Genomic DNA, 12,578 nt, shown 5'->3' with positions numbered 1-12,578 from the left:
TGCGTGAGCTCTTTATATATTTTGGATGTCAAGCCTTTATCGGATCTGTCATTTATGAATATATTCTCCCATACCGTAGGATGCTGTTTTGTTCTACTGATGCTGTCCTTTGCTGTACAGAAGGTTTTCAGCTTGATATAGTCCTACCTGTTTATTTTTGTTTTTGTTTCCCTTGCCCGGGGAGATATGTTCATGAAGAAGTTGCTCATGTTTATGTCCAAGAGATTTTTGCCTATGTTTTTTTCCAAGAGTTTTATGGTTTCATGACTTACATTCAGGTCTTTGATCCATTTCGAATTTACTTTTGTGTATGGGGTTAGACAATGATCCAGTTTCATTCTCTTACATGTAGCTGTCCAGTTTTGCCAACACCAGCTGTTGAAGAGACTGTCATTTCCCCATTGTATGTCCATGGCTCCTTTATCATATATTAATAGACCATATATGTTTGGGTTAATGTCTGGAGTCTCTATTCTGTTCCACTGCTCTGTGGGTCTATTCTTGTGCCAGTACCAAATTATCTTGATTACTGTGGCTTTGTTGTAGAGCTTGAAGTTGGGGAGCGAGATCCCCCCCACTTTATTCTTCCTTCTCAGGATTGCTTTGGCTATTTGGGGTCTTTGGTGTTTCCATATGAATTTTTGAACTATTTGTTCCAGTTTGTTGAAGAATGCTGTTGATAGTTTAATAGGGATTGCATTGAATCTGTAGATTGCTTTAGGCAGGATGGCCATTTTGACAATGTTAATTCTTGCTAGCCAAGAGCATGGTGTGAGTTTCCATTTGTTAGTGTCCTCTTCAATTTCTCTTAAGAATGTCTTGTAGTTTTAAGGGAATAGGTCTTTCACTTCCTTGGTTAGGTTTATTCCTAGGTATTTTATTCTTTTTGATGCAATTGTGAATGGAATTGTTTTCCTGATTTCTCTTTCTGTTAGTTTGTTGTTAGTGTATAGGAAAGCCACAGATTTCTGTGTATTAATTTTGTATCCTGCAACTTTGCTGTATTCCGCTATTAGTTCTAGTAGTTTGGAGTGGAGTCTTTGGGGTTTTTTATGTACAATATTGTGTCATCTGCAAATAGTGACAGTTTGACTTCTTCTTTACCAATCTGGATTCCTTGTATTTCTTTGTTTTGTCTAATTGCCATGGCTAGGACCTCCAGTACTATGTTGAATAACAGTGGGGAGAGTTGGCATCCCTGTCTTGTTCCCGATCTTAGGTGAAAGGCTTTCAGCTTCTCGCTGTTCAGTATGATGTTGGCTGTGGGTTTGTCATATATGGCCTGTATTATGTTGAGGTACTTGCCCTCTATACCCATTTTGTTGAGAGTTTATCATGAATGGATTCGAATTTTGTTGAATGCTTTTTCAGCGTCTATGGAGATGATCATGTGCTTTTTGTCCTCCTTTTTGTTGATGTGGTGGATGATGTTAATGGATTTTTGAATGTACCATCCTTGCATCCCCTGCGATGAATCCCTCTTGATGTATTTTTGAATTCAGTTTGCTAATACTTTGTTCAATATTTTTGCATCTGTGTTCATCAGGGATATTGGTCTGTAGTTTTCTTTTTTGGTGTGGTCTTTGCCTGGTTTTGGTATTAGAGTGATGCTGGCTTCATGGAATGAATTTGGGAATATTCCCTCCTCTTCTATTTTTTGGAAAACTTTAAGGAGAATGGATATTATGTCTTCTCTGTATGTGTAATAAAATTCCGAGGTAAATCCGTCTGGCCTGGGGGTTTTGCTCTTGGGTAGATTTTTGATTACTGCTTTAATTTTGTTCTTGGTAATTGGTCTGTTTAGATTTTCTGTTTCTTCCTTGGTCAGTCTTGGCAGGTTGTATTTTTCTAGGAAGTTGCCCATTTCTTCTAGGTTTTCCAGCTTGTTAGCATATAGGTTTTCATAGTAATCTCTAATAATTCTTTGTATTTCTGTGGGGTCCATCATGGTTTTTTCCTTTCTCTTTTCTGATTCTGTTGATGTGTGTTGATTCTCTTTTTCTCTTAATAACTCTGGCTGGAGGCTTATCTATTTTGTTTATTTTCTCAAAGAACCAGCTCTTGGTCTCATTGATTTTTTTCTATTGTTTTATTCTTCTCAATTTTATGTATTTCTTGTCTCATCTTTATTATGTCCCTCCTTCTGCTGACTTTAGGCCTCATTTGTTCTTCTTTTTCCAATTTCGATAATTGTGACTTTAGGCTATTCATTTAAGATTGTTCTTCCTTCTTTAAATATGCCTGGATTGCTATATACTTTTCTCTTAAGACTGCTTTCGCTACGTCCCACAGAAGTTGGGGCTTTGTGTTGTTGTTGTCATTTGTTTTCATATATTGCTTGATCTCTATTTTAATTTGGTTGTTGATCCATTTATTATTTAGGAGCATGTTGTTAAGCCTCCATGTGTTTGTGAGCTTTTTTGCTTTCTTTGTACAGTTTATTTCTAGTTTTATCCCTTTCTGATCTGAGAAGTTGGTTGGTAGAATTTCAGTCTTTTTGAATTTACTGAGGCTCTTTTTGTGGCCTAGTATGTGGTCTATTCTAGAGAATGTTCCATATGCACTTGAGAAGAATGTGTATCCTGCTGCTTTTGGGTGTAGAGTCCTGTAGATGTCTATTAGGCCCATCTGTTCTAGTGTGTTTTTCAGTACCTCTGTGTCCTTAGTTATTTTCTGTCTGGTAGATCTGTCCTTTGGAGTGAGTGGTGTGTTGAAGTCTCCTAAAATGAATACATTGCATTCTATTTCCTCCTTTAATTCTGTTAGTATTTGTTTCACATATGTTGGTGCTCCTGTATTGGGTGCATATATATTTATAATGGTTATATCCTCTTGTTGGACTGCCCCCTTTATCATTATGTAATATCCTTCTTTATCTCTTGTTACTTTCTTTGTTTTGAAGTCTATTTTGTCTGATACTCATACTGCAACATCTGCTTTTTTCTCCTTGTTGTTTGCATGAAATATTTTTTTCCATCCCTTGACTTTTAGTCCGTGCATGTCTTTGGGTTTGAGGTGAGTCTCTTGTAAGCATCATATAGATGGGTCTTGCTTTTTTAACCATTCTATTACTCTGTGACTTTTGATTGGTGCATTCAGTCCATTTACATTTAGGGTGATTATTGAAAGATATGTAGTTATTGCCATTGTGGGCTTTAAATTCGTAGTTACCAAAGGTTCACGGTTAGCTTCTTTACTATTTTACCATCTCACTGAACTTGCTTGTTGAGCTATTAGAAACACCGTCTGATGATTCTTTATTTCTCTCCCTTCTTATTCCTCCTCCTCCATTCTTTATATGTTAGGTGTTTTATTTTGTGCCCTTTTGTGTTTCCTTTGACTACTTTTGTGGGTAGTTGATTTTACTTTTTGCCTTTAGTTAGTATTTGGTTGGTGTGCTTTCTTTGCTATTATTTTATTTTCTCTGGTGACATCTATTTAGCCTTACGAGTGCTTCCATCTAGAACAGTCCCTCTGAAACACCCTGTAGAGATGGTTTGTGGGAGGCAAATTCCCTCAACTGTTGCTTGTCTGGGAATTTTTTAATCCCTCCTTCATATTTAAATGGTAATCGTGCTGGATACAGTGTTCTTGGTTTAAGGCCCTTCTGTTTCATTGCATTAAATATATCATGCCATTCTTTTCTGGCCTGTAAGGTTTCTGTTGAGAAGTCTGATGATAGCCTGATGGGATTTCCTTTGTAGGTGACCTTTTTTCTCTCTCTGGCTGCCTTTAATACTCTGTCCTTGTCCTTGATCTTTGCCATTTTAATTATTATGTGTCTTGGTGTTGTCCCCCTTGGGTCCCTTCTGTTGGGAGTTCTGTGTTCTTCTGTGGTTTGAGTGACTGCTTCCTCCCCCAGTTTAGGGATGTTTTCAGCAATTATTTCTTCAAATACACTTTCTATCCCTTTTTCTCTCCCTTTTTCTTCTGGTACCCCTATAATGTGGATATTGTTCCATTTGGATTGGTCACACAGTTCTCTTAATATTCTTTCATTCCTGGAGATCCTTTTATCTGTCTCTGCGTCAGCTTCTCTGTGTACCTGTTCTCTGATTTCTATTCCATTAATGGCCTCTTGCACCTCGTCAATTCTGCTTTTAAGTCCTTCCAGAGATTGTTTTATTTCTGTATTCTCCCTCCCAACTTTATCCATTAGCTATTGCATTTTTCTCTGCAGCTCCATCAGCATGGTTATGACCTTTATTTTGAATTCTTTTTCAGGAAGATTGGTTAAATCTGTCTCTTTTCGTAGTGATAGTGGTAGTCGTGGGCAGTTGGCGCATGTGTCAGCTGGGAGAACAAAGTCCCTTCCCTCTTCCTCTTCGCCTTCCTCTCCTGTGAGAATGGTGACTCTTAGCGGCTTGTGCTGGGTAGCTGCACACCAACAGGGTCTCTGAGTCTGGCCCGGGCGGCTGCGGGGGAAGCTCTGCACCGCTGCTCTGGTCATGGCTGGTCTCAGGCTGCTGCTCTGCTATGGCAGGGCCGTGCCAGGGGTGGAATGGTCGGTAGGCTGTTTAACCCCGTGAGGGGCCTCAGAGCTGCACTGCCGCCCAGGGTGTTAGGGTGCCCAGAGTTCCCCAGGCTTCCCAGCTGCTGGGCTGAGTGTGCCGGGACGCTTCCCTCCAGCTGTGAGGCTCCTGTCCCTTTAAGAATAAAAAAAAGCACTCGCTTTTCTTTTGTCCCCGGGGCGCCCGCGCAGCTGTGGGAACCCACTCACAGGTTTTACTGTTCTGTTTCCCTAGTATGCAGCACACCATGCACTGTGTTTCTGTCCTCCCAGTGCGGATTACTAGGGCTGGGTATTTAGCAGTCCTGGGCTTCCTCTCCCTCCCCGCTCCGACTCCTTTCCTCCCGCCCAGGAGCTGTGGTGGGGGGCGCACTCGGGTCACACTGGGCCGCGGCTTGTATCTTACCCCCTTCCTGAGAGGCTGGGTTCTCACAGGTGTAGATGTAGCCTGGCTGTTGTACTGTATCTTCTGGTCTCTCTTTTAGGAATAGTTGTATTTGTTGTATTTTCAAAAATATATATGGTTCTGGGAGGAGATATCCACTACCCTACTCATGCCGCCATCTTGGCTTCTCCTCCCATCCCTTCACTTTTAGTCTGTGTATGTCTTTGGAGTCTCTCGTACAGCATATAGATAGGTCTTGCTTTTTCATCCATTCTATTACTCTGTGTCTTTTGATTGGTGCATTCAGTCCCTTTACACTTAGGGTGATTATCGATAGATATGTACTTATTGCCATTGCAGGCTTTGGATTCGTGGTTACCAAAGGTTCGAGGGTAGCTTCTTTACTGTCTAACCATCTAACTTTAACTCACTTATTATGCTATTATAAACACAGTCCTATGACATTTTATTTCTCTCCCTTCTTATTCTTCCTCTTCCACTCCTTATATGTTAGGTGTTTTATTCTGTACTCTTTTGTGCTTTCCCTGACTGCTTTTGTGGGTAGCTGATTTTATTTTTGTGCATTTAGTTGGTATTTGGTTGGCCTGCTTTCTTTGCTGTGATTTTATTTTCTCTGGTGACATCTATTTAGCCTTAGGAGTGCTTCCATCCAGAGAAGTCCCTTTAAAATACCCTGTGGAGCTGGTTTGTTGGAGGCAAATTCCCTTAACTTTTGCTTGTCTGGAAATTGTTTAATCCCTCCTTCAAATTTAAATTATAATCTTGCTGTATTCATTGTTCAAGGTGCTTCCGTTTCATTGCATTAAATATATCATGCCATTCTTTTGTGTCCTGTAAGGTTGAGAAGTGTGCTGATGGGTTTTCCTTTGTATGTGATCTTTTTTCTCTCTCTGGCTGACTTTAATACCCTGTCCTTGTCTTTGATCTTTCCCAATTTAATTACTATATGTCTTGTTGTTCTCCTGCTTGGGTCCCTTGTGTTGGGAGATCTGCGGGATTCCATGGTCTGAGAGACTATTTCCTTCCCCAGCTTGGGGAAGTTTTCAGCAATTATTTCTTCAAAGACACTTTCTATTCCATTTTCTCTCTTCTTCTGGTACCCCTATAATGCAGATATTGTTCTGTTTGGATTGGTCACACAGTTCTCTTAATATCCTTTCATTCCTAGAGCTCCTTTTATCTCTCTCTGCCTCAGTTTCTCTTTATTCTTTTTTTTTTTTTTTTTTGGTGTTCATAATTATGTTTACTCGGGGAAAAAGATTGCTTGAGGTAATGGTGATTCAGTCTTTAATTTAAAAAAAAATTTTTTTATTAAGGTATGATTGATACACTCTTAAGAAGGTTTCACATGAAAAAACAATGTGGTTACTACATTTACCCATATTATCAAGTCCCCACCCACACCCCAATGCAGTCACTGTCCCTCCTTCCCCTTCTTTCTCCCTCCCCACCCACCCTCCCACACCCCTCCCCTTTGGTTACCACTAGTTCATTCTTGGAGTTTCTGAGTCTGCTGCCATTTTGTTCCTTCAGTTTTGCTTCCTTGTTTTACTCCACAAATGAGGGAAATCATTTGGCAGTTGTCTTTCTTTCTCCACCTGGCTTATTTCACTGAGCATAATGTCCTCCAGCTCCATCCATGTTGTTGCAAATGGTAGGATTTGTTTCTTTCTTATGGCTGAATAATATTCCATTGTATATATGCACCACATTTTCTTTATCCATTCATCTACAGATGGACACTTAGGTTGCTTCCGTATCTTGGCTATTGTAAAAAGTGCTGCGATGAACATAGGGGTGCATATGTTTTTTTGGAATCTGAGAAATTATATTCTTTGGAAAATTCCAATTAGTGGGATTCTGGGGTCAAATGGTATTTCTATTTTTAGTTTTTTGAGGAACCTCCATATTGCTTTCCACAATGGTTGAACTAGCTTACATTCCCACCAACAGTGTAGGAGGGTTCCCCTTTCTCTGCATTCGCACCAGCATTTGTTGTTCTTAGTCTTTTCGATGCTAGCCATCCTTACTGGTGCGAGGTGATATCTCATTGTGGTTTTAATTTGCATTTCCTTGATGATTCGTGATGTGGAGCATCTTCTCATGTGTCTGTTGGCCATCTGAATTTCTTCTTTGGAGAACTGTCTCTTCATATCCTCTGCCCGTTTGTTAATTGGTCATTTGCTTTTTGGGTGTTGAGGTGTGTAAGTTCTTTATATATTTTGGATGTCAATCTCTTGTCGGATATGTCATTTACAAATATATTCTCCCATACTGTAGGATGCCTTTTTGTTTTGTTGATGTCCTTTGCCTTACAAAATCTTTTTAGTTTGATGTAGTTGCATGAGTTCATTTTTGCTTTTGTTTCCCTTTTTCGAGGAGATGGGTTCAGGAAGAAATTGCTCATGCGTAGATTTAGGAGATGTTTGCCTATGTTGTCTTCTAAGAGTTTTATGGTTTCATGACTTACATTCAAGTCTTTAATCCATTTTGAGTTTACTTTTGTGTATGACGTTAAACAATAATCCAGTTTCAGTTTTACTCTGGACCAGTTTCCTTTGGTGTTTCATATTGTATATGGCACCCTCTGGTGTCCAGAATCTCTACTCTGGAGCTGCTCAGTCTGTGAAGCAATGTTGGGGGTCGCAGGGGAGCAGTATTTGTGCCTGGGGGGAGGAAAGAGCTGTTTTCTGCTTTCTGGTTGCTATGCTTGTCTCCACTGCCTGAACCAGTGGGCTGAGCACACAGGTATAAGCTTTTGTCCCAGATCAGCCGGATGTGGATCCCTGCTTTCCACAAGTGGCTGGAGTCTCAGTCTCTCCAGGAATTCTGCCTGTATCAGCTTTCCAACCCCGTAATCACGCAAGTATCATGAAAGCACCATGAAATGTAGGTTTGTGCTCCCAGAGTAGATCTCCGGAGCTAGGTATTCAGCAGTCTCATGCCTTCCACTTCCTTCCTGTTCTGTTTCTCTTCCTCCCACCAGTGAGCTGGGGTGGGGGAAGGGCTTGGGTTCTGCCGGGCCACAGCTTTGGTAGGTTACCCTGTTCCATGAGGTCTGCTCTTTTCTCCAGGTCTTTGCATTCTAGCACCACCCTCTTTCCTGTTGCTCTTTCAGGATTAGTTGCAGCAACTATATTTTGTAATTGTATACGGTTTTAGGAGGAAGCCTCTGTCTCTCCTCTAATGCCGCCATCTTTAATCCTCTCCAGCTTCTCTGTATTCTTGTTCTCTGATTTCTATTCCATTAACAGTCTCTTGCACCTCCTCTAGTCTGCTCTTAAGTCCTACTATTGAGTATTTCATTTTTGTTATCTCCCTCCGGAGTTCATTCCTTAGCTCTTGCATAATCCTCTGCAGCTCCATCAGCATGGTTATGCCTTTTATTTTGAATTCTTTTTCTGGAAGATTGCTTATATCATCTTGCCAGGCCCTCTCTCTGGCATTGTGAGTGATTTTGGAGTGGACCAGATTCTTCTGCCTTTTCATGGTAATAGACGTGATCACCGGCAGGTGGCATGTGTGTTAGCTGGTTGAACAAAGTCCCTTCCTGCTTGCTGGTCACCTTGCCCTTCTCCGCTGCCTGTGCTGGTCACCAGCACATTGGGAGCAGTCTCTGGGTTAATTCCGTGCTGTGCCGTGGGCGGGGAAGCCCTCGGGATGGCGTAGGGTACTGCCGGGGGTCGCAGGCACGTGGGCATGTGTTCTCCTGCGAGAATGGCACCCTTTCGTGCCTTCTGGACTTTGCGTCGGCTTCCTCTGTCTGTGCTGGGCAGCTGCGTGCTGGTGGCACCCTCTGGGTTTGGCCTGCTTAGCTGTGCACTAGGAGAAGACTCTGTGTGGTTACTGTGGGCAGGGCTGCTCCCCGGCTCCTCCACAACAGTGGCGGGTCAGCTGGTTTGCTTGTAGTTCCGGTTGGGGGGAATGAATGGCATGCTGCTTATCACTGTGAGGGGCTTCGGAGCTGCGTTGCCACCCAGGGTGTTAGGGCACCTGAAGTTCCTTAAGATTCCCAGCCTGCTTGGCTCAGTGTGCTGGGATGATTTTGTCTACCTGTTAAGTCCTTGTCGCTTTAAGACTTAAAGCACCCGCTTTTCTTTTCTCCCAGGGGAGCCGGCTGTGGGGACCCACTCGCAGTCTCCGTCTCGGATTTTACTTTTCCGTTTCTCTAATATCCAGTACACCACGCAATGTGTGTCTGTGCTATTACTAGGGCTGGTTATTTAGTAGTCCTGTGTTTCCACTCCCTCCCGACTCTGACTCTTTTCCTTCCGCCAGTGAGCTGGGGTGGGGAGAGTGCTCGGGTCCCGCTGCGTCACAGCTTTGTATCTTATCCTTTTTGTGGGATGCTGAGTTGTCGCAGATGTAGATGTAGCCTGGCTATTGTGCTGTATCTTCTGGTCTCTGTTTTAGGAATAGTTGTATTTGCTGTATTTTCAAAATATATATGGTTTTGGCAGGAGATTTTCACCGTCCTACTCATGCCACCATCTTGAGCACCCGTGTTCCTTCAGTTTTTAAGTGCTACTAGTTGTATTTTTTTATTTTTTGAAGTTTAATTTTTAAAAAAATTTTTATCTCGCTATCTTTAATGTACAATCACATGTATAACACTATGATTACTAGAGTCTCCCCACCAAGTCCCCAACATACACGCCAACACAGTCACTGTCCATCAGCATAGTAAGATGATATAGAATCACTACTTGTAAGTGCTACTAGTTTTTAATCTTAATACCTGGTAATACCTCAAGAAACAAACCTTAATTTTTAGGAATTTTGTAGCATGTGTTCATATTCCTTTGGCTCTCAATGCAGCATCTACCTGGAGCACACAGACAGTGTTCTGAAGACTATAGAGGAGATTGCTGGTGTTGGTGTTCCAGAACTAATCAACTCTCCGAAAAATGCGTCTTCCTCCACATTTCCTACACTGACCAGGTAAGAGAGTTCTCTCCTTCAGTTCTTCCTGCAAGTTAGACTCACACCATGCAGTGTATGTAGTTTCCAAATAACTACCTTACTCTTCATCTTAATTCTGATACAGATGGCAGATACAGTTGTTCATTTTGACACATAGATGGTCTACCATGCATTCTTTCCAAGGGGCTCACAGCCAGTCCATGTGAAAGCACCTTACACAGGAATGAATTTTCAGTGCTTAGTCTTCAAAGCCAGTGAAAATTTAGTCACCATACTTCTATCAGTACTTTCATCATTTAACTATGAGATTATTTTTCCAATATTTTCACCATGTTTAGTATAATGTGATTGTTGTATTTAATCACGTACATCTATCTCAGTGGGTTGTGTGATCTCGTAATATCAATGGTTATCTTACACTTGTATAGTCTTTACAGTTTATAAAGCACTTTTACATTTTTTTTCTCATTTGACACTTTTGATAATCCTGTGAGATACATATCATCCCCGTTTTATTGATGGAGAAAATGAGCATTAGAGAGAGAACTTGCTCAGGCTCACAGAGGCAGTAAATGAGGAACTAGGAACGTAAACTTGGATCTTACCAGTATTTCAGTGCTTCCCCCATACCACCACACCATCTCCCCTTAAAAAGTTAATTCCATTGTTTCACAACCCATCTTCTCAGGCTTATTTCAGAATCTTTTCCACTCCCGCATCCTCATAACATGGACCCTAGTGAAAGGAGATTCAGAGAGGTGGAGAAGGAAATGATTTTCAGTTCCTTGGCTTCTTCCCAGGAAGTTCTTTCTAACCAGTGCATCATTGTGTGGCCATGCATGCTTTCCCCTCTTATAGGCACAGCTTTGTCATTTTCTTCCGTGTGATGATGGCTGAACTAGAGAAGACAGTAAAAGGTCTTCAGGCTGGCACAGCAGCAGACTCACAACAGGTGGGTCAAATACTCCCAGGCCAAGAAGTAGACTTAATAACTTGGAAGCTGCTGAGTTCTATTTCCTGAGTACAGAGTTTCTCCTAAGCTATTACTTTTGTGTTACTGAGATCCAGGATTTTTTCAAAGAGCCCCTGGTTTAATTTCTTTACCTTCCAGTTGTAGGTGAGGATTGGGCACTATTTACCCTGACTACTGCCCAGGGAAAGGCTTGGGCTGCTCTGTAGACCCTAGCTCTGGAAAAATGTCTTTGGTTATGGCCTCACGTGCCTAGAAGTTTGCTGCTGTTAGCTGGCAGGAAGTGAGCAAGCCTTTTTGGGATGCTGTGGTTCTGGCCCTGGGCATCCTCACTAGAACTGAGCTAGTCTGGTGAGAGGAAGGCTAGCATGGGATAGTAGGATCCACAGGGAGCTGATGGCCAGGAGGTATGTGGCAGAGGCTTTTTCCTACTTGGAAATTGCTGAAGAGGAGTCATCTCTCTAGGAAGTCTCTGTAGGATAGCTCCAGTGTTACCATCTGTATGCAGACCTCAGAACCATTTTGTGAGTGCACTGGTTGCCACATCTCTTTAAGAGAGTAATTGGCTTAAATCTCTGATTATATATGTAATTCAAGACCCGTATATTATTGAGAGTACAGGAAGAGAAGTATGTGGCTGTGATTCAGAGGTGCCTGTATCTTTTACTGCCCTCAGATTCATGAAGAGAAGCTCCTCTACTGGAATATGGCTGTTCGAGACTTCAGTATCCTCATCAGCCTGATAAAGGTGAGTGTGGAAGCTCCTTGACCCATCTTACCAGCTAATTAAAGAAACCAGCAAGCGTCCTGGCTTCCAAAATTCACTCTCCCCACTCCTCTGCCAGTGCTTCCATAGGGACCTGCTCTCCTCCATATTCTTCCCTTGTCTGCCTCTTACCAATCCTGGATAACTCCTTCTTCTGTCCCTAGACAGTTTCTTTTTCCTTCTCTTTCTCCCTCCTCTCCATCTGTGCCACCCTACTACTTAAAGGCCCCTTCCACGTGTCATTCCCCCCTCCCTCACCTCACTTTGGGTCCTCTGTGATCTGCACATCGCCCACTATCTCCCTCTTCTAACCCTGAATGCCTTCTTTATCCCACAAACACATACTCTGCTCTCACCCTTTCCAAGATTTTGCTCAGGCTATTCCTCCAGCTTAGAATGCCCTTCTTTCTCCTTTCTGCCTCTAATTTACTTACTCTAAAAGCTTCAGATCAAGGTTCTGGTCCTCTACAATGCCTCCTTTTTAATATTCCCAGTTGGAATCAATTTCTTATTCCTCTTTGTGCCCCTCTTCCTTTCCTTGAACTTCACTTACGGTGATTACTTTATTCCACTTTGTAATTCATTTAACTGTGTTTGAACAGCCTTCTTCATTTTAGAATTCTCTATAACACCCAGAGCTGTGCTCTGCACAGTGGGTAAGAGGATGGGTGCTCAAAGGAGCAGACCCAGCTTTGGTTTCTTGATTTTTGTCTCTCCAGGTGTTTGACAGTCATCCTGTTCTGCATGTGTGTTTGAAGGTGAGAGACTGATAGGGTCCTCTTTTTTATTTATTCTTCCTGCAAATCTGTCTAGAGGACCTTAGCTGAGAGGAAATGCTTAATACCTTGACCACTAGCCATGTCTCTAGACTCTGATAGTCGAGAAAAGACGATAGGTTTTCTCACACTAGGTGGATGACTACAGAAGCCAGTTTTCCTGTGAGTTGAAAACTTTTGGTGAGTCTTGGAACTAGGAGTGCCTTCAGGGCACTGACTTCAGGATC

General features: G+C 42.1%; 1 protein-coding gene across 4 annotated transcripts in view; it reads left to right on the top strand.

The window, feature by feature from the left end:
• The window catches only part of FANCD2 (FA complementation group D2), a 71,982-nt gene that overhangs the window by 54,017 nt on the left and 5,387 nt on the right, over positions 1–12,578 (top strand). For all 4 annotated transcript variants that reach the window (XM_036923474.2, XM_057506731.1, XM_036923473.2 and 1 more), the window contains exons 36-39: positions 9,735–9,857; positions 10,698–10,791; positions 11,486–11,557; positions 12,295–12,333. In XM_036923474.2, the coding sequence (XP_036779369.2) occupies positions 9,735–9,857; positions 10,698–10,791; positions 11,486–11,557; positions 12,295–12,333 (328 nt within the window). The remainder of the gene's footprint in view (positions 1–9,734; positions 9,858–10,697; positions 10,792–11,485; positions 11,558–12,294; positions 12,334–12,578) is intronic.

This window comes from Manis pentadactyla, chromosome 1 (genome assembly GCF_030020395.1).
Source record: "Manis pentadactyla isolate mManPen7 chromosome 1, mManPen7.hap1, whole genome shotgun sequence".
Lineage (NCBI taxonomy): Eukaryota > Metazoa > Chordata > Mammalia > Pholidota > Manidae > Manis > Manis pentadactyla.
Note: the sequence above shows the minus strand (reverse complement) of the source record. Positions and strands in the feature narration are given on the sequence as shown.